This window comes from Scleropages formosus, chromosome 10, assembly GCF_900964775.1.
Source record: "Scleropages formosus chromosome 10, fSclFor1.1, whole genome shotgun sequence".
Classification (NCBI taxonomy): domain Eukaryota; kingdom Metazoa; phylum Chordata; class Actinopteri; order Osteoglossiformes; family Osteoglossidae; genus Scleropages; species Scleropages formosus.
Window position 1 is genome coordinate 12,374,023 of NC_041815.1, and position 21,327 is coordinate 12,395,349.

Here is a 21,327-nt window from a genome sequence, read left to right on the forward strand (position 1 = left end):
ACTTAGCAGGTATAGCTTTACGGGGGGCGTGGTGGTGCAGTGGGTTGGACCACAGTCCTGCTCTCCGGTGGGTCTGGGGTTCAAGTCCCGCTTGGGGTGCCTTGTGACAGACTGGTGTCCCGTCCTGGGTGTGTCCCCTCCCTCTCCAGCCTTACGCCCTGAGTTGCCAGGTAGGCTCCGGTTCCCCTGTGACCCCGTATGGGACAAGCGGTTCTGAAAGTGTGTGTGTGTGTGTGTGTGGATGAGTGTGGATCAGGACAGGTGAGATGCGAGTTCAAAGCAGTGCTGCCTGGATGCAGGCTAGTGTCTGATTAACTCTGGTCAGGTCACCTGGATAAGGGTGTTCGATGCTGAAAGATCGAAACCACCCAGAGACCCCAGGGAATATCACTGATACTGATAATGTCTTCAGGTCTCTTATACTATGTATAAAAACTTCCCGATATAGTCAGTCCAATTCAGTTGGATCTTAGTAACATTACATCAACTGGCTCTATTGCCCGTGTGTCTGTGTAATACAGACTATCAAAGCAGAAAAGTGCACTTTAAAGGCATATGAACCTTTGAGAACATGAATATACAGTTAAATATCTAATATAGAACATAACTGTGATGTGTTACAAGAAATTCCCAGTTATTTCTTCTGCACAAAACAGTTAAGAAAAAATATAAAAACAGAATATACCAAATAAAACTTCAATTCATATCATCAAGAGAATAACTTTAGAGTTAACAGAAACGAGAGGTAGTAATTCAGCCTTTATCCAGGTAAGCAAGTATTAAATCCAAGTCTGCATTTTTCTGCAAAGCCACATTTATGGATGTAATACTGACCTAGATTATTTCCTGGCACATTCACCCTTTGTACTGTATTTAATGAAAAATGATTTCTGCAAGCTAATTACAATATGCAAATTCAATGACTTTATTACTTAGCTGTACAAAAACAAATCCAGAAAACTAAGGAAGCTTTGTACAAGCAGCATGAGACCAAGCAAGTAATTTTCTATAGACCTGTGTCTATATAGTGCTGTCCTTCAGTGTCATTTCGCAGCAGTACTGCTGTGCTGCTGCTGTTCGGCCAGGGCCTGCTGCAGCCGCGTACGCTTGCGTGAGTAGTGTTGCCAGTGGAGCAGCTGCTGCTCGTCTATGAACTTGGCACACTGTGCGTTCACCAGCTCCTTGCGGAAGTGCTCGTACTGCAGCAGTTCAAGCATGTGCAGACTCTGTGGGTACCTGGCGACACAGCAGGCAGGGGAAGGTCAGTCAGGAGAGAAAAACAACACAGGTGCATGTGCAGCAAACCTTAGCAATTTTTAAGGAACTATAGCCTACGGCATAGGTGTGTTCGCTGACTTAAATCCTACAAAAGGCAGTGCTATTACACACTTGGATGCAATTTTTGCTTCAACAATGCAAAAAGTTCAGGTATTTAATTTTGTACAATAGTGCATGAAGATTAAGTGAGTTCTTATTAACCTTACTTTAGCTAATGTGTTTGCCAAAGCTGCTTATAAATGTTAGACAACCTTAAAATGAGCTATCTATTTATACAGCAGGGTACTCTTTATGCAAAACTTCAGGGCAAGTACCGTAGTCAAGGGTTCTGCAGCAGGGGATTTGAACCAGCAGCCTTCAATTAAAAGGTGACAGCTCCAGCAAGGACACAACCTAGGTGACCACTTATTTTATTTATCCAGTAGCGGTGACCCAAACAAAAGTGTTTTTTTTTTTTTTTTTTTTTTTTTTTTTTTTTTTTTAAAAATACAAAGTACTTCACCAGTCACTCACTTTAGGTACTTGGCATATTCTGGATCCTTCCAGTACAGGAGATACTTGAGATAGTTCACAAACGGCTTCTCTCTCATGTACCCCCTCTGAGCCAAGACTGAAAGAGTTGTAACAAAATGTCACTTTTTATTTCATACAAATACAGGTTGGGACTTAATGTAAATGTGTCCACGAGGATTGTACATACAGTTCAGGTAGTTGGGGTTTGCGAGGCACTGGACGAACTCCAGCTCTGTCTGGAAGCGGTTCCTCGCCTGCTCTTCTGGACAGAAACACAGAAGAATGTGAGCAAGATACACTGTATATTACCTACATACATTTACATGTACATTTAGTCGCTTAGCAGATGCTTTTCTCCAAAGTGACTTCCAATGAACTCTATGTAGTGTTACCAGCCCACACACCTTATTCACAAAGGTGACTTACACTGCTAGATACACTACTTACACTGGATCACTCATCCATACATCAGTGGAACACTCTCTCTGTGTCACTCACACACTATGGGGGAACCTGAACAGCACGTCTTTGGACTGTGGGAGGAAACCGGAGCACCCGAAGGAAACGCACGCACACGGGGAGAACGTGCAAACTCCACACACAGACTGAGCCGCGGGGATCGAACGAACTCACACATGATTCTCTCACACCACCACCAGGCCAGGTGCTGTGAGACAGCAGCGCTACTCGCTGTGCCACCGTGCCCCACATAAAATAATGTTAGCAACCCACGTGGGGTGTGGGGAGCTTCTGTCCTTCACACACCGACGAATGAGCACAGTGAGTGACAGCATTGAGCAAAACAAACCTGTTTCCATTATCGACACAGCGAGGAAACCTCGTTAGTCGACAATTTATACTCCCGATAAGGTAACAAGAACGGACTATTACCGCTAAAATGCTGAAAGCGTGGAATTTAAATAGTAATAATTAGAAAAGAACACTGTTAAATGTTTGGGACAGTCTCAAAGGCCGTTTTTCCTTATGTCGCCATTTTCCGGAAATGAGCATCTACGTCACACAACACACTTCCTTATTCGTGATTCGATATTCCGATGTTTCTCGGACATCTCGCGATACCCTAAAATTATCTCGAGATGAGCGTCAGACGCATTGCCTCGTGGGACCAGTTGGTGGGGCTCATTTCCCAGGAATTCTCATCAGCAGCCGATTCACGGCACAGTGTTTTCGAATAACAGGACAGGCGGAATAATCGGCACACATACAAATTTGCTAATTGCTCTCTGCGGAAGTTAGGGTTACTTTCGGTATGTTTTATAGAGTTGTGAATGTGTTTTTGGATTCTTTGCAAAGTTAATAATTTAAAAACGTTAAATGGAAATATCGCCACTGACTGTGCTTCTCTTGTTTTTTAAAAAAAGAGTAAGTTACTTAATATCTGTTGGGCCTCAAAGACTGCAGAGTAGTGTTTAAAATATAGTATTACAGTACTATTTGCTGTGTGCCCCAAGAACGGTGTCCGAAAGTGGGAGGGGAAACAAACTCCCAGCTCAAGTTACTACGCCTTCACTTTGGATCGAGAGCAGCAGAGGAAGCGTCTTTGTGCTCCTTCCTGTGCCTCTTCTCCCTTTTTTTTTTTTTCCGCGGGCCCTGGTCACAACGCTACTGTACCCCAGCACGTGCTCTGCGCCACGCGCCGCTATTGTCACTGGCCAACGAGCTTCGGAAAGCCTGTAAAATGAACACTTTTAAAATAGCTCTCTTAGCATTTTTCATGCCTTTCCCCCCCACACCTTGATGTCCATTCGGTGCAACAAGATATTTCTGTTTTCGTTGGCTGTGTGAAAGAATGTTGTGTGTGTGTGTGAGAGAGAACAGTCTAGAGCACGTGAGCGAATCTGTGCCACATTCGGGCCTTTTCAGTCAATGAGGGACAGGGGGTGTAAACATCCTTCATCTGCTCAGAACCCGTGCTGTGCTAACATGGTACAAAACCTGATCATTCGCTACACCCCTAACCAGACTGCTACGCTCTTCCATATCTGGCCGCTTGGTGGTCCCACACACGAAAGGTAAAGCGCGGAGGTTCTCGGTTCTGGCTCCGTTGTGGCGGAACGAGCTCCCCCTCTCACTCAGAACTGCTGAATCTTTGTCCGCGTTTAAAAGGGGTCTTAAAACTCTTCTCTTCCGGACTCACTTCGCCCATGATCTCTTAAGTTCATGTAATGTGTAAATGTTCATGCACTATAACATTGAGATCATTCCCATATCGATCCTTTACAGAGCCACTCCTGTAACATAAATGTAACGTAAATGTTTATATGTATCTCCAAAAAGAAAAATACTCTGAAGGTGATTAGGAATCAGCGATATTTTAGTGAAGTTTTATGCAGCTCCACAACTGTGTACCCTGACACACTGTACACACCCAAAACTAAAACATCCATCAGTTTTCCAGATACCAAAACCCCTTATTCACTTTAATTCCTAACACACTTTACAATGTATATATAGTAAATAATGGAGATTGTAATAAGGATGTACATGTTTCTATGCTGCAATGAGTGAATGTTTGAATAAGATTATGGTGAAAGAAAGGCTCCATAATCACTTGTGTTTTTCTCCCTGGGGAAGGTAGATCATAGTCATCAAGGCTGCAAAGCACACCCAAATTTTGTCAAACTGGCCATTAACTGTCTCACTTTTTAAATTTCTCTGACTTCCTTCACCACTTTCTCCTGTTTTTTTATTTCTATCTGGTGTTGAAGCAGCAGAACTCCTTGCGCACACACACATTTTCGGAACCGCTTGTCCCATACGGGGTCACGGGGAACCGGAGCCTACCTGGCAACATAGGGCGTAAGGCCGGAGGGGGAGGGGACACACCCAGGACGGGACGCCAGTCCGTCGCAAGGCACCCCAAGCGGGACCAGAGAGGAGGGCCCGGTCCAACCGACTGCGCCACTGCGCCACCGCGCCCCCTGAACTCCTTGCAACCAAACTGTAATATAATTAATATTAATTTCCACAATTCTATATCTGCAGCACTTCCATGCTTATAGACACAATTGGAGACTTTATTTTATGTTGCCATTGTGAGCAAATTAGGAAAGTTGTTTTTTTGTGTTCTGTGTACGAGGTAGTAATACACCGAGGGATAGTATGTCCTGAGCACTCCCTTTCGGCACCACAGAAAGGGACAACAGTATATTCCAAGAGAAGCCTTTCACACTGCTTGGTTATACAAGTATCATACGCTGTCTACAGAGCTTGAACTACACTGACCATGCCTGTCGTCCAACACATTTTTAAGGATCTGTGTCTATGTCTCATTTGGTTGTCGGTAAAGGCTCTTGCTTGAGTATGTTGGATTAGGAAGCAAAACCACTGGTGTTAGGAAAGAGGCCAACTATGTTTGCTGTCAAGGTAAAAATTGCAAGATAAGTGAGCTCTGGTAGTCATCTTACCATTGTTGTTCTTGGGTTAGCACAAACCTCTGACAACATATTTTTATAATTCGCTCTTGTCTTACTTAATCCAAGTGCATCATGCTGAAATCGCCTTATAAGTCATATATCATCTGGCTTTATAAAAGTGTGGTTACAGAAATGAGATGAGTAAGAGGGCTGACCACCTTTTAACTGAGTATTATCTTGGGTGTTGACACCAATAAGACATCATAACAATAATGGTAGTTTTAATGATAATACCAACTCAACAGACTTCATTCCTAGGTGTCTCCTTTTTATAAAACAATGGCTTCAATCTCATGAACAAATGATATATATGGCCTCTGTGGGGATTTCAGTTGCTTAGCCTTAATCTAGGTAGCAGTCTTAACCATTTCACCATTTTGAAAACACTCTTATTAAAAACAAATTATAATAGTATAACCATATTTTTAGAGATAAAACATAACGGTCCAGAGGCTGTGAGGTGGCTGTGATACCTGCCTGTAATCAAATGCATATAGTTTTTAACTTTTTATTAGTTGAAGCTCAAGTTTTATTTTCATACACAACCATACTTAGTACGACATACAGTGAAATGAAACTCAAAATCTTGTTAAAATGTGAAATAATGCATAAATATTAAAAATCTCAACCCACTATAAAAAGACTAGGTGAAATTATGGTTTCCAAACATGTTTCTCATTACAGTTAATTTGTTCAAGCCTCATCAAGAAGTTAATGATGAAAGATGAACTGTCATGGTTTAGTCTGGAAGGAAGCGGCGGACCCAAGTGCAGAGCGGTATACGTGGTGTCTTCGGGGAAATCCAAGAGAGAAGGTCAGAGAACGGGCAAATGGTCTTCGAGGTGCGAATGTCGTAACAGGGAGGATCCAAAAGGCGAGGTCAGTACACAGTCAAGAGGTCGATGATCAGAAAGAGGCAGTAGATCGGGGGAACAAGGGACGGGATCGGTGAAGGCGTTCGGGAACAGGAAATGGCTGGAGAAGGTCGCTAACGAAGAGGCAGATCAAGGTTCCGCATCAGCTGCTGGTCTGACGCAGCCTTTTATGCTGCAGTCTGCGTTGCGTCCCAGGTGTTCCGTGTCGGCTCGGAGGTGTGGGCGTGGGATGAACTAATCTTTCGGTTTTCATAATTTAAAAATATTGTAGCGTCCCCCCACGGAGCTACTAGAAACTGGCTTGACAGATGGGGTAAAAGAACTGTGCTCTTTATTGAAAGCATACATGTCTCCAGCAGCAGTCTTAACAAAGACACTTCAGACAGTAAAAGACACAGCACACCTCAGAATCCCCCTGGGTCACTCCCAGCCCCCCTGCTGCACCCTATGGTTAAGGGGTTCCCCCCGGGACTCCCCAGAATCCCACTCTTGAACACTGAACATGAATAGGACGACAACCAATCAGAAACCACACACAACTATGTACACACACATAAACACTAATGCCAACTATTTACACATTTACTCCCCTCAGCGCTGTTACAATATAATTGTTTCCTCTATAACCCATATAATACCATAGGTTTTCATGAGTTGTTGAAAATCAATTAAATGATAAAATAATAACTAAAATGATGAATAATTTTGAAAAACAAAGGGGCTAAGGTGATAAATAGAAAAATTTTGCCAAATCATCTTTGCTGCAACCGTTACGAGGAAAAAATGCTATAGTTTTCTCATCTGGTTCGGTTTAAAGTTCATGAGACTGACCCAGCGCTACCCAACCCCTGTTCTGAAGAATCCTAAACTGGTAGTAGTATTTATGTATAAATAATTTATGTAGAGGGGGTGCGGTGGTGAAACGGGTTTGGACGGGTCCTGCTCTCTGGCAGGTCTAGGGTTTGAGTCCTGTTTGGGGTGCTTTGCGACCAGACTGGTGTCCCGTCCTGGGTGTGTCCCCTCCACCTCCAGCCTTGCGCCCTGTGTTGCCGGGTTAGGCTCTGGTTCATCGCAACCCTGCTTGGGATGAGCAGTTTCAGACTGTGTATGTGCGTTATTTGTAGAAAGAGAGGTGTCACCTGTGAAAAGGATTAGTATCTGAACATCACCTTATGAGATCTATGATGAGGTGTAAGACTGCTTTTGCACAAGTAAAAAGGTCAGATGAGACAAAACAACTATTTATAACAAAATTTTATTGACTGTATTAGACTATTACACAAATGGTTTTTATTTTCATCAAATGTGCGCATATTCCATTTACCACATCCAAGTCAAGCATTTAAGATGAAAAATAAATATAATGTTCCCACAAATAACTGATAAAAATATTACAGGTGCAATCTGCAAAGGGATTGCACTGACAGAAAATAAGGTTATTATAACAAAAATTGTTATGAATGCATGGGATTATTTTAAAAAACAAATTGTAATATTAAACTTCTATGTTTTTAAAAGTCTTCGGCAACATATGATCAAAACAATGCAATGAACAACGTGCAAAAGAATGTAAATTTGATTATTGCAAAGCTGTAAATAATGTGTAAAATGTATTGCTAAAAAAATAAAAATGTTTTGCATATTCCAGTTTGACTATCTGGCTGAAAACCCAATGAAACAATTACTTCAACCATTTAGTATTTTCAGGAAGTCGATAACTGTGGGAAGAGTTACAGAAAATTTGCTCATTAAATATGTTATTGTATTGTCAATATATAATTTTACTCCATTCTTCACCGGCATAGGTGTTTTTTATTACTGAATCAACTTGTTTAAAATTATAAAACGGATGTACGACAAGATGTCACTTCCACTGAGAGCCTTGTAAGGTGGCAGATACTACAATTCAAATAGTAAATCCATTTCTTTCCTGAATTTGGAAATACTGGGCTGCAAAATGAGCAATTGTGTTAATGTAAGCAATGTATTTGGCACTGTATAAGGGCACTCAAGTGAATGGTAAAATATATTTATGTGCTCAAGTTTCATACCTTTTTTGCAATTTATCTATGCACAGAATATATACTAGAGGGGACACCTGATAACACAGTGGTAAAAACTGCTGCCGTTGAATCCAAAGGTTGCTCGTTTGAATCTTGCCTACTGCGGTAAAACCTTTGAGCAAAATACTTAAATTGCTCCGGTAAAATTCACTCTAAATGGGAAAATAATTGTAGGTAGCTTAATATCATAAATATAGTGGATAACCATGTAATCATTCTGAGGGAAATCTTGATATCATACTGTTATGCTGTACTTGTGTTGAACTGCTTAAAATTCTGGCTGTCTGGTTCAAGTAACACAAAAAGGATCCCCAAAAATATTAAGAAACACCAACCACTGAACATCCCAAAGTCTGTTTACAGTTAATTACAAAACAAGAGGAAATCTGGAGAAGATAACTGACAGGAATGCAACAAAATAGAAGCCTGCTGAGAGATAATATTGCTGAGCTTCGCTGCACAGCGTTTTGCATTTGAATGCACAATAAGGTAGCGTGTTCTCATTTTGGTTTTGAACCCTTTCCTCCTCACACTTATGTGACACATCTCAGGTGTTCACAGTACTGTGTACAGTTCAGCACAGTTCAACAGCCCTCTGCAGAACAGCCTTGGGTCTCCAGGCTGCCTCTCGGAAAGGAATCTCAAGAAGGCTTGGAGTCTTCTATCACATCCCCGTGGCATTGGCCCAGGTTGGGAAAGTGTCCAGGTGAAACATGGCCCTGCCCCAGGTGTTGATGGCCAGTGTGACGCAAAGCAGACCAATGATGTTCATGACCACACCAACTTTGGCCTAGGAGAGGAGGTGTTTAGCCTTTTAGCTACTGTCTTCCAGATGAAACTGAACCACTATGTGACATGTAAGTCTAACATTTTGGTGACGGTCCAGCTCTTTGTCAGACACTATATGGTGTTGTGGACCCTGGACCACCTATTCAGATGGTCTTAGAAAAATGATACCACACATACAGTTGCTTCTTCAAGTGCTCAGCTACTAGTAATACAAGTGCTTACAGTGCCAAGACTCGAGGAAATCCAAAGACATTATGAAAGTCAGCGTGTTATCTCAAGATGAGGCAGTCTGAGCGTAGAGAGCGTGTCGCTGACTAACTTGGAAACCGGAGGAAAACATATGCTCACCATGTCCGACACCTGGAGGTAGCCATAGGAGAACACAATGGCATTGGGTGGAGTGGCTACGGGCAGCATGAAGGCAAAGGAGGCACTGAGAGTACAGGGCAGCATGACATACAATGGGTTCACTCCTATGGACTGGGACTGAAACAGACAGAACAGAAAGTGGATTTCTATACCCTGGAACTTTAACACATGAAGAAGTTTACTCTTATAGACAGGGACTATGACATAAAGGCACGATGTTCATGCTTAAAGAAAAAGTAGATGCTCAGATTGTAGTCCTACAGCCTGGGAGTGTAAAACATAGGTAGGAGGTTCACTCTCGCAGACGGCAACTACGTCACGGACGTAGACATCTGCCGTCAGGTGTAATTCCCTACAATTTGACTGATGGCCCTGAAAATGACAACATTTAAGTCAATTCTGTGGTTTTTTTACTGCAGTGTAATCGCTGACTCACAGCTCTCGCATCAGAATCCTCGTAATTTTGTGCCCAAACGCATTAAGAGGTGCAATTAAGTAGTAATTCCTAAGAATTAGTGTGGTGTATTGTGACTCATGTATCACCTTTCAGAGTAAAAAGAAATTCACGCATGGCCTGGTGGTGAATGCATCCTACCGTGATGAGTTGTCCTATGTGGTGCCATCACACATTGTGCAAGTTAAAATGTTTCATAGTAACTTGACTGTTTGTTGTGTGAGACACACCAAGATGGGATTCAAAGTTGTGCCTGTCACTATTTGTAAAGGATGTGTCTCAGTGAAGATTCATATTTCTAAGCTTGTTTGTTGAGTGCACAAGATTATTGATATGTACCTCAGTAGATTGAGTAATAGACACACTTGCAGGCACACAAATACATACACTCCAGTTATCACAAAAACACAGAAACAGTGAGAGGTGCCTGAATTCATGCACACGTTATAGATAGGAAGGTCAATGCATATACAGTAAGAACAGCCTGGGTTCCCATCCAACTGAGCCCATTTGTATTTTGATCACAGAGCTTCTCTTACTCCCTCTCCCTCTTTCTCTTTTTATCGCCCCTGATCTCTAACAAAGGTGTCGTGCAGCCTTTTTCAGCTCTCTCCTGAAATGAATCCCCCTTAAATGAACTCCCCTCCCCCTCCAAATGGCCACCGTCTGGCACGAACAGCCCGGTTGCGGTGCCATGTGAGTCCCCTCGAGCCTGGCACCGCGAGCTGGGACAAATAGTAAGTGGCAACCGAAGGGGCGGAGGAGGGGTTGACCAATGAGGCACTGGAAGGCATCCGAAACAGCCAGTCGAACGCACAGTTCCAGACCATTGCGTACTGGAAGTTTCTTTAATGATTGCTTCCCATTGGGAAAGGAGGTGGGGGCACGGAATTGTGGAGCACCCAGACAAAGGGGACAATCTCTCCGGTGTAGATCCACTGTGGATCATAAGGCTCACATTTCGCTTCATCTCGGCCTGTCGGCGGTGGCACTGTTCTCCTGGCGGTCGGGCTGCGCAGACTTCACTTTCCTGGGATTTCAGTTTGGAGCTGGAGGGAATCTCAAGTGTTGTCTACAAGATGCTTGACGTAAACCAGGACTGTGCTGTGTGTGTCACAAGTAGTTCTTCCCCTCACCTCTCCAAGCACGTTACACACTTTTTGTCACAAAACAGAATTAAAAATATGTGTATTCTTAGACGTTGTTGTTCATTTGAGCTTATCAGTATCTTAAACAAGATGTTCTCCCTATTTTGAAAATCATACCCACGACAATTTTTTCTAAATGTAACATTTATAGTATGGACTAGACCATGGAGAGTAAAATTCAATTTTTTCTTTCTGAATGGTAGGTGATCTTAATCTGTCCTTGTAATTACTCTTAATCGGGATTTAATTCAAATCACATTTAAATCAACTACTCAACTCAGACGTAATTAGAGTTAATTTCAATAGTACAAACATTTATACATTCAAGAGCTCAAGAAAGTGACACCCATTTATGCTAATATACCACCAAATGCCATCAGATTATACACTATTACTTCAATATCACAACACAATATAAAAAAGCAGTTTACTTTTGTTAATTACTCTGTAATACTGTATGACTGTCTGCCTCCACTTGTTCAGCTCTTTGGCACCTATCACACACTGCACGCTTAACAAAGTGTGTGGTTTCTCTGGGTACACCAAGTAACCCCCACATCCATATACAGTGGTGTATAGATGGGTGAATGACTAGAGAGTTTAGTGCGGTTTAGTAAGAGCGGTGTCTCTACCACTGAACCTCACTTTGATAAAGGTGTTAGCTAAATATTACATGATAATCACTCTAAGTCGCTTTGGAGAGAAGCATCTGCTACGTGAAAAGGTGTGTATAGCACCGCTCAGCTGTCGAGGTATTGAATTATACTCCTCATAAAGTCAAAGTCTCATTCCATGAACGGCCATATCTCGGTGATGACTCTGTACTACATTTGTGTCATATTTAATTTAGGTTTGTCAGTCTCTCAGTAGGTTATTTACTTGATCAAGAGGTAACAATTAGAAAACAATTTAGAAAAGGAATTGATAATTTCTCCAATGTGACACAACATGTTTGTAGGAACTGAATAGCTCAAGGGTAGGTGCTCATCTTCGGCCAGTTTTTGCTCTTTTCCAAAAACTGTTCTTCAGTCCTTATTTTAAGCCAATAACTGGGTGCTTAATTACTTCAGAAGGATTGCCAGGTGCAGTGTTGGGGCTATTTAAAACATACTCTGCAAACCTGAAGGACTTGTGTCCCGGAGGCCGACAATTATGCATCCCAACGTACAGCCAAATTGAGCTGAAGCGACACTCACCATGTCAACATGCTGAGAAGTGTGTTTGTAATGGAAATGGGTACGGAAATGGGCTTACCATGGAAGCCAGGACGGGAAGAAAGAGTGTAGCTGTAGCCACATTACTGGTGCACTCAGTGAAGGTGGCTACCAGGAGGCAGAGCACAGTGGCAATGGCCCAGGGAGGGATGCTGTGCAGGGGGCTCATCTGGTTCCCCAGCCATAGGGATAGGCCTGAAACCTGAAAACATCTCCAAACGCTCATACAGAGTGACAGTCACAGGGGGATGTATACGCACAGACACACAATGGTGCAAAAACATGGAAACGCAAAATGCATCTTCACCTCGCTCCCCCTGGCCAGAGCAAACCCTCCCCCAAGCAGCAGTACAATGTTCCAGGGCAGCTTCTTCTGAACCACCTTCCAGGTAAGCAGTGCTGGACAGGGACTGTTGGAGGCCTGGGAGTCTGTGAGTACAGCACCAAAAAAATGATGAGGAGGGGGTGTGGCAAGGGGCTCAGAGCAGTGGCTGTATGATGGCGTGCCTCACCAGTGCTGTGGGACTTCCAGAAGCAAAGCTGTGGCACCTTGGATGGAAAGATGAAGAGGAGTACGGCGACAAAAATGGCCACAGTAGCATCTGTCACATACCTGAGTAGATAAGAAGGGTTGGATCAATGAGTTGCTGTGATTGAACAGCGTCTCTCTCAAGCATCCACCATCCATTCCTCCATAACCATTGATTCCAATAAGAAGAACTAAGATGCATACAGGTTGTTTTTCTCTTCTAAAGCCTTCTAAAGCCAAATAATGTCTTTTAACGCTTTTCATTCAGAAACTCACAGGCCCAAAGTAATCATCACTCACACCTCACTTGGAGTTGCACAGGCTCATGACTCTTAAGTGCAGGCAGTGAGTAAACATGTGTATTGCATTTACATATGTATGAAAGGATGCACATGCATGTCTGATGGAAGTCCCCTCACTCTGCTTCTGCGTTGAAGAGGTGCGTGGCCCAGCCAGCCATGAAGCCTGGATCTCGGGTGAACCACAGCAGCACAAGCAGACTGAAGAGCAGCAGCACACTCAGCTCCCCGAAGCACATGGGGCCCAGCCTGCGATGCTCTTCTCGAATCACCCTGTAGGCTACCGCCTCCTTCGCTGATGTCAGCACCCCACAGCGCCAGGTCCTTCTGAAGCTTCAGTGAACAGATGGACAAAAAAGGGTTGGGAGAGAAGGGAAGGAAAGACAGGAATACATATGCATTGATCCACAGTCAGTTTATCCATAACTAACACAACATTGCATGATCTATTCATTCCTTTAACTTTTGTGTTCAGCATTTCAAACTGTTTTGAGGTTTGTGTTTACATCATTTTATCCTTTCTGTTGATACATCCTGACTGTGGTAATGGTCATTGTACTAAAGCTTAAACTAAATTTTATTGCTGTACAAGTTAGACAAATACACATTTTCCTTCTGGAAAAGAACAAACCAAGATATTGTTTCAAGGTCATTTTTGGTACCTCTAGTTGGAGTTGATTTCAGTAAAATCGGCTCTTTCAGGAATTTTTGCAAGTAATGTCATTCTTCACCCTGAGCACGATTGCACCCGGCAACACAGCAGTCATGCCTTGCACTGTGAGCTAACATTGGAGCTGCACACTTACTTGAACCCCATGAAGATCAGCTGCAGCCAAAACCAGGCCAGAGCCAACATGAGGACCATGTTGGGAAAGGCAAAGCCGAACCACGATGCAAAGTTGATCACATCGCCGTTTTGGGGGAACAGCCTCAGAAAGACACAGGGTTTGGTGGCCAGGTGAGATTCACCTTCCATTTACATCCTTTTATTATGTCATACACAGTCAAGGTATCAGTTATCTGCTTCACATGCATGAGTATAGTGTAGTATAGTGGAGAGAAACTGACTTTGCTTAACAATCACACATTTACATCTATGTCTCTTTCTCCTAACGTAATGCACAAATTGTATTCTGACATGTACGTCACTTTGGAGAAAAGCGTCTGCTAAATGAATAAATGTGAATGTAAATGAGTGTGCCCATCATCACATCAAATTCAAAAGACAGTCACGAGCATAAAGCTGGCAAATTCGCGAACAAGTGTCACATTCAGGTGAGCTTAGATTTGTAGAAATTAAGTTTTTATGGCTATGTAAAGCAGAAATAACCCTTTTAATTTTTAGGTTCTCATTTTTATATGTAAATTACTATAAATACAAGAATAAACTGAACTACAGGCAGCACATTATCATGGTGGGTAGTGCTGGTGCCTCACTATGCGTGGGTGATGAGGCAGGATGTAGATTCATTTCCCACTAAGTTTGTGTGGAATTGCATGTTTGCATGGGTTTCTTCCCATAGTCCAAAGACTTGTGTTTTAGGTAAATCAGTGACTCTGAATTACCCACATTGTGTATGCATGTTACATTTATCTGCTGTACGGATGGGTAAATGATTCTAAGAGAGCTCAGCGTAATGTATGTAACATTGTAACTCACCTTAGATGAAGGTGTGCCTTTGGAGGAAAGTCTCTGCTATGTAAATGAATTCAGATTTAATGTTTTAGCTGAAGACCTCCACAAATTCCTAGGAAAATGCAATTTCCTCATTCCAGGCACCCATCTCAGAAGCTTCTGTCCCAGGGAACTTACTGGTTCATCTGGCCCTTGAGCACCAGGTTGGGGCCAGTGCCAGTGAGGGTTGCAGTGCCCCCAATGCTGGCCGCGTAGCACACACACAAAGTGAAGCCCTTGCACATCCTCGTCCTGTCCGCAGCCTCCTCAGGTGACACACCCAGCCCACTTACAGTCACTTTGTAGAAGGATGAAAGTGGGGTGGGGGAAGACACGTTACAAGATTGCACAGTATTATTCAGCTGCTTAATATATGCCATCAAAACGTACTTAATTCTTACTACCACCTACAATTTTGCCCTTAGTGCATAACCCCAGTGTTAGTGCTCCTTACATACAATCATGCCCTTAATACATAACTCCGGTATTGGTTGTATTTACTCCCTCCTAAACTAACCACAGTACATAAGCAGTTTAAGTTGTAGTTATTACATCCTACATTGCTTTCCCTAGTATGTAACTGTGATATATTAGATCCCCAACTGAAGAACACAGCTGAGACTAGAAGTCCATTCCTAACTTGATTTATTCATAAATTGAATGTCACTTCTACCCCTAATTCACAATCACTAAAAGCCACCTAAGACAGACCTCAGTTTATACACTGATTAGGTTCTGTACAATTCTCAGATAAAGCTACGATAAATTTAAAAATTCTCTGTAAGAGAACTACTAATGAATCCTCCGTAAGTATGTACATTGCTCATCAGTTTCTGGCCACTTTCAACTATCTTTCATAGCTACTCAATCAAAAGGACAAAAATACAGATGTCGCTCGCTGTATTTATGAGCTACATTCTGTAGATCCCTCAAATAAAACTGTAGTAGTGTAGTGGTTAGAATTGCTGCCTTTGGGTCTAAAGGTTGCAGGTTCACTCCTCCCCATCTCTATTACCCTTCAACAAAGTACTTGCCTTCAAATTACCAACCTATATAAAGGGGTAAATCATTGTAAGCTAGTAATAGTAACCCTAACATTGTAATTTGCTTTAAAGAAAAGTCTCAGCTGAATGAGTAAATGTAATATATAAAAAATACTTCTGACCCTTTAAACAATTTTATTAACCCCAAACTGCATGCACACGCAAACACGCACACACACTTTCTGAACCGCTTGTCCCATATGGGGTCTAACCCCAAACTGCATTAGAATTAAAACAAATTTAAATAACCAAAAAAATACTGTCTCCATATACTTGTATTTCATGCCAATTATTTTCTGATTCATGCCATAAATATATGCAGTGTTATTCTTTTTTTTTTTTTAAATTAATCACAAACACTCATATATACCAGACTTAAAAAGTAAACACTGTGAAAGCCAGTTCAATGAAAGCGGTTCCGTGCTCCTATAGCGCTTTGGTGCATTTTACTAATAGTTAGAATCAGTAACGGTCACTTTCTCTTTGCAACAGATGAATTTTAGAATCCATCAAGTGAAGAAAATGCTACTAAAAATAAACGAATAATCGGGACAAATATTTGTGTCTTCAAAAATGTGTTGTTCAGACATTGGTAACATAAGAAGCCGGTGCATTAAATTAGTTCTGACTCTGCTTCCAAACTGTCCTCAGTGCACTGCTACTGTCCCAGCCCTGCTCACCTTGTTCTTCTCCAACCTTTCCATCTTGCTTGTCTCCTTCTAGGGGTGTAACTTCCTCTCCTCCGCTGAGCATCTGCAGTGCCTCGGCCTCTCTATTGTTCATCTGGTCCAGCACAGCCTGCACGATGGGCACCATCATAGCCGTGGTGGCCGTGTTGCTGATCCACATGGACAGGAAGGCCGTAACAGCCATGAAGCCCAGCATCAGGCTGCAGGTGACAGATGGAGAAACTGACTCAAGCTACAGCCTTACTTAGAGGTGAACTCTTCCACAGCTGGCTACAGGGCACTCCGGCAGCAGCAGCAGAAGGAGGACCTATTGGTCCCGAAAGGGGGTTACTCACAGCGCCGGCCGGACCCCCATGATGAGCAGCACCCGCAGAGCGATGCGCTTATGCAGGTTCCAGTGCTCCACGGCCACGGCCACAATCAGCCCCCCCACAAAGAGCATGTTGGTGTCCTTCAGGTACTGCATGCACACCTGGAAGATACAGTATGCTCACAGAGCACCTGACTGAGCTCACGGGAGATTTAGCGGCAACTTAGATCAGCCATCTCACAGTAGATTTGGGAAAGGGGGTCTGAAATAGATCGTTTTCCGGAACATCTTTATTTAGTGCCTGTATGGTGCAACTACACAAAATCCAAAATGAAATAATAATCTGTATAACAGTATATGGTAGAGAATCAATGCTTTTTCAAAAACCGCTTCTCCAATTCAGAGTCACGGTAGCACAAAATCTGTCCTTGGGAGCACAGGGTGTGATGCGGGGTACACCGTGGATAAGGCACAGTCCGTCTCAGGGAGATCACACACCCAAACTCATTCGCTCACACGGTCACACATTACAGGCAATTTGGCATCACCGGTACACTTGAGACACGTGTCTGGACTGTGTGAGGAAACTGGAGCGGCAGGAGGAAACCCACGAGAACATGGTGGGGGGGACGTGTAGCCTCTGCGCAGGTTGAGCTGGATTCAAACACCCCTGTACCCACAGCCCTGGAGCTGTAAGGTGCCAGTGCTTCCAGATTCAGATACAATACCACTACATGTCAAAATTCTGTAATAATAATGATTATAACAATGAGTCCATGTTTCCACTACTGCGGTCAGCACTGTGATGCCCAACCTACCTCTTTTGACTTCATGATGCCCAGCACAGGGAAAAGCAGGGTGGGGAGTAGTGCAGTGACAGCCAGCGGCAATGCCTCGGTGCACCAGTACACTGCCATTAGAGCAATCACGTACGCGCAGCATGATTCCTGCAGGAAAGCAGCGGAAAAACTTTTTCAGTGTCAGGCCAGCAGGTGGCGTAGTGGCTAAAGACTGTGTCAGTGGAGCAGCTGCATCTGGAGTGGCTGCTACGCCCTTGAACGTCAAAGACAGACTGATGTCAGCTGTTGAGTGCTGCCTGAGCATGGTGTTCTCTGTTATGACAGTAACGCAATAATTGCACTACATGTGACTCACAATATTTTTCTCAGAAGGCAGTGACGTATGAGTTTTGTGCATTTATGTCTTCTAATCTAGGCAGAATATTGTTGTATCACAGATTGTCTATTGCCTTTAAATCAGTGCATACTGAGAGATGTTATTACAGCTCTAAATAAATGTTGTCGTTAGCAATATGGGCAGTGACTAATGTTTTTATAGTCCAATGCTGTGTTATCTTCGGGTCTTATGATTGTGAGTTTTTGTGACATAAAGAGGAGATTATATGTCTACAGGAAGGTAGCAATGCCGAAAGCTGCAGAGGGGATGAAGATGCATGTTTCACTTGCTGAGCCGGCCCTGTCCTTGGCTGTTATTACGCACCAGTTGACACCGAAGGCTCAGGCACCATATTATAAACCAGGTAGATTCCGGGTACCTGGATATTCCTAATCCTTGCACTGAGACTAGAGGGTTGATGGGAAGATGATATGAAGATCTCTGAGGGTTAAACTTGTCTGGATTAACTTGTATATTAGTCATTCAAGTGGAGTAAATATTTCATACAGACAAATAATGAATGACAATGAATGAATTTAAACGCATTATGTGAGTGAACATGTGAGGCACAATATGAGCCCACTTTTAAGCCTTTACCTGAAAGTATACATAACAGGGGTAGGACATGCGTTCAAACAAGCCTTCACCTGTCCCCCAGTATTTCTGTTCAGCTCATTTGAGAGCTACAGATTTTTTTGTACCTGGAAAACTGTTTCACCACCACATTCTGTAATCAATTAAATTGAATTGTTTACTTTAAAAGTAAATTGAGAATACCTTACAACCATTTTGTACTTCCTTGCGTTCAGAAAACTAAGTACAACATCTGATGCTACTGTGTGCCATTTTAGTGGCTCTTTTTTCCAGCAAGTTCCAGTGAGTTTTACTATCACTATAATTGAATTCAGTGTTTAATCTCACAACAAAGTACTCTGTTAAAAAGTGTAAAGCACACTCCTTGAATTCCATGAAATCAGTGAGTATGGTACTGTGGTGCCACGTCATGATATTGATTAAAAGAGCAAAAATTCAAAATGTTTTGTGAAAGGCGTTTCGCACTATTGCACTTGTTCATGACATCAGGCACAAGTTTATAAGAAGAGAGCGCACAAAACGTGCGATGCTGCGTATTATTTTTATTCCCAGCCAGGGCAAAATGTGTCCCGTACCTTGGTTCCAATGAGAAGGAGCAGCGGGAGAAGGAGGACCGGGGCGCTGAGGAGAACCATCACATTCTTGAGCCCCCAGAGCGCCTTCACTCCTGGTGCCATCTTTTGTCGGGGTGCTGCTCGAGTGCCGAGTGCCGAGAGCAGCGCAGCTGAGCCGGCAGGAGATTTTTTCACTCCATTGAGTGAGCGTGGGAGCGAGCGCCGGGGGGCGGGGGGGCGACGTGCATCCGCGCTCGCGCTCATTCATTACTAGGAACCGCACGCGGAAACCTCCAGACTGCACACTTGCGCAAGTTGCACACACGACTTTGCACCTCATTTGCATATATTATTATTAATTTGTTTGCCCAAGGCGACTAAATATATTCAGATTATCATCAGCCTTACAAGTACTTAACCGCTTACATTTAATAAATGATTTATTCATTTCGCTCACGCTTTTCTCCAATGCGACTTACAATTATTTACTCATTTATACAGCTGGGACAGCTTTACTAGACTAGAGCAACTTCAGCACCTTGCACAAGGGTACTACAGCTGGAGGTGGGAATCGAACCTGCAACCTTTGGGTTTAAATGAAAACATGAAAGGAAAAGTTAATTTAAAATGCAGTCACTGCTAGACACCCAGACGCTGACTGAGACCAAACAGTAATAAATACGAGTGCTTTGAAGCAGCACCGCCACCTGGCTGATATCTCATATATAGAGTGGTCATTGTTAGACCTTACAACCAAATATCAGCACTCAAAAATATAATAAATAGGATGGTTGTCACATGTCACATGTTGTAAGCCAAGAACTACCTGTAATCCAGATGTCCCTCACTTTATTAAGAGGTTAAGATCTTTAAAATCCAGGACAATGCTATAATAAGTAAAAGTGGCTTGTAGGAGTTTCAGTTTTAACTTTTTTTATTTTCCGACTACATTAAATTAAAACAAGAACTCATCATACACCATTGTGCTCTTATTGCATGAACGGGTGCTGCGGCAGGCCTGGAATTCCAACCGACCACCATCAACCCCGAAAGGCCACAGCACTGAATGCAGCACTACCTGGTGTCCCGGGTCACACTCCCGAGGGCTCTCCATGCAACTGCGTTTCACTTAGTATAGCTGAATATGTGCACATATCTATGTGGCTGCTTTTTAACTTACGGTTAGGAGGTTAACAGAAAATTGACAGTGAATCTGAATTAGTGTCAGTTTTCTTCTCTCTGCACTTCAGTCCATGTCATCCAGGACTGAGCAGCCAGTTTCTTTTTTTATTTTTTGGCAATTTCTGAAGACTCAACATCAGAAATTACCTCTATAAAAAATAAAAATTATTTCAGAACTCTAATGACTTCCAGAGTCAAAAATATGAACATCATCATGGCTTGGCTTTGCGAACGAAAAATTTAGGAAGGGGGCTGCCCACGTCTGCCGCAAGCTTGCTGGTGGCTGACAAGGCCAATGTGGGACAGGCAGGTCCAGCCGCAACACCTGCAAGGGAAAGTCTGTTCTGGGTTTGGTGCTGCAGTGTCACATTTTTTCCTCCATCTTCTTTTGTTCTCAAGACCCACCCTGTGTGTATTCTCGAAGGAAGAGACAGTCTGGCGAATGGTGCATCTCCAGGCCTCGCGGTCGGAGGCTAGAGCAGACCACTGGTGGTGGTCAATGTAACAGGCACTAAGGTATTTCTTCAGAGAGTCCTTGTACCTCTCCTTCGGTGCCCCTCTGTCACAGTGGCCAGTAGTGAGTTTGCCATATAGCACAATCTTGGGCAGGCAATGATCCTCCATCCTGGAGATGTGCCCTGCCTAGTGCAGCTGCATCTTCATCAGCATGGCCTCGATGCTGGTGACCTCCGCCTGTTCGAGGACTTCAGTGTTGGTGATGAAGTCATTCCAGTGGATGTTGAGGATGATGCAGAGGCAGCACTGGTGAAAGCATTCAAGGACTCGCAGGTGGTGACGGTAGGTAGGACAGTAGGGTGGTTAGTACAATGGCTCTGTACACACTGATCTTTGTGTCTTTCTTCAGATGTTTGTTGTTCCAGACTCTTTTGTACAGTCTGTCGAATGTACTGTTTGCCTTTGCCAGTCTGTTGTCAATCTCTTTGTTGACCTTGGCATCCAAGGAGATAATGTACCTCAGGTAGCTGAACTGGTAAACTGTCTTCAGCTCTGACTCGCTGATGGTGATGCGGGGAGGGTAGTAGTCTTCCTGAGGTGCGGGCTGATGGAGAACTTCTGTCTTCTTCAAACTGACTTCTAGTCCGAAGAGCTTGGCAGCCTTTGCAAAGCAGAATGTT

At 43.2% G+C, this 21,327-nt stretch overlaps 2 protein-coding genes across 4 annotated transcripts; both read right to left on the bottom strand.

Moving 5' to 3' along the window:
* Window positions 1–804: 804 nt before the first annotated feature.
* On the bottom strand, window positions 805–2,788 carry med31 (mediator complex subunit 31). 2 transcript variants are annotated; one of them, XM_018748197.2, is made up of 4 exons: window positions 2,600–2,788; window positions 1,979–2,050; window positions 1,792–1,888; window positions 805–1,236 (listed from the first exon to the last, which is right to left on the bottom strand). In XM_018748197.2, exons 1-4 carry the CDS (start codon window positions 2,607–2,609, stop codon window positions 1,044–1,046), a joined length of 372 nt encoding a protein of 123 aa, XP_018603713.1. In that variant the 5' UTR covers window positions 2,610–2,788; the 3' UTR covers window positions 805–1,043. The 2 variants fall into 2 exon arrangements, with proteins under 2 accessions (XP_018603713.1, XP_018603712.1); XM_018748196.2 differs by having other exon boundaries at window positions 814–1,236; window positions 1,979–2,053.
* A 5,815-nt stretch (window positions 2,789–8,603) lies between these two features.
* Window positions 8,604–19,337, bottom strand: slc13a5b (solute carrier family 13 member 5b). 2 transcript variants are annotated; one of them, XM_018748192.2, is made up of 12 exons: window positions 19,031–19,337; window positions 17,504–17,632; window positions 16,711–16,847; window positions 16,367–16,575; window positions 14,782–14,941; window positions 13,775–13,897; window positions 13,089–13,301; window positions 12,653–12,753; window positions 12,448–12,569; window positions 12,181–12,342; window positions 9,304–9,441; window positions 8,604–8,956 (listed from the first exon to the last, which is right to left on the bottom strand). In XM_018748192.2, the coding sequence occupies exons 1-12, from the start codon at window positions 19,271–19,273 to the stop codon at window positions 8,831–8,833; spliced, it is 1,863 nt and encodes a 620-aa protein (XP_018603708.1). In that variant the 5' UTR covers window positions 19,274–19,337; the 3' UTR covers window positions 8,604–8,830. The 2 variants fall into 2 exon arrangements, with proteins under 2 accessions (XP_018603708.1, XP_029111749.1); XM_029255916.1 differs by having other exon boundaries at window positions 12,448–12,550; window positions 12,613–12,753.
* Between the last annotated feature and the right edge of the window lie 1,990 nt (window positions 19,338–21,327).

Excerpts from the sequence above, each read along its gene's own strand:
- med31 (XM_018748196.2), bottom strand. Across the intron at positions 1,889-1,978 it reads AAACCCCAACTACCTGAACT|TCTTGGCTCAGAGGGGGTAC; the intron begins GTATGTACAATC and ends CAACTCTTTCAG. Across the intron at positions 1,237-1,791 it reads GAATATGCCAAGTACCTAAA|GTACCCACAGAGTCTGCACA; the intron begins GTGAGTGACTGG and ends CTGTGTCGCCAG.
- slc13a5b (XM_029255916.1), bottom strand. The coding sequence starts at position 19,273 with ATGAGCGCGAGCGCGGATGCACGTCGCCCCCCCGCCCCCCGGCGCTCG. Across the intron at positions 14,942-16,366 it reads AAAGGTTGGAGAAGAACAAG|TGACTGTAAGTGGGCTGGGT; the intron begins GTGAGCAGGGCT and ends CCTTCTACAAAG. Across the intron at positions 13,302-13,774 it reads CTGATCTTCATGGGGTTCAA|CTTCAGAAGGACCTGGCGCT; the intron begins GTAAGTGTGCAG and ends TGTTCACTGAAG.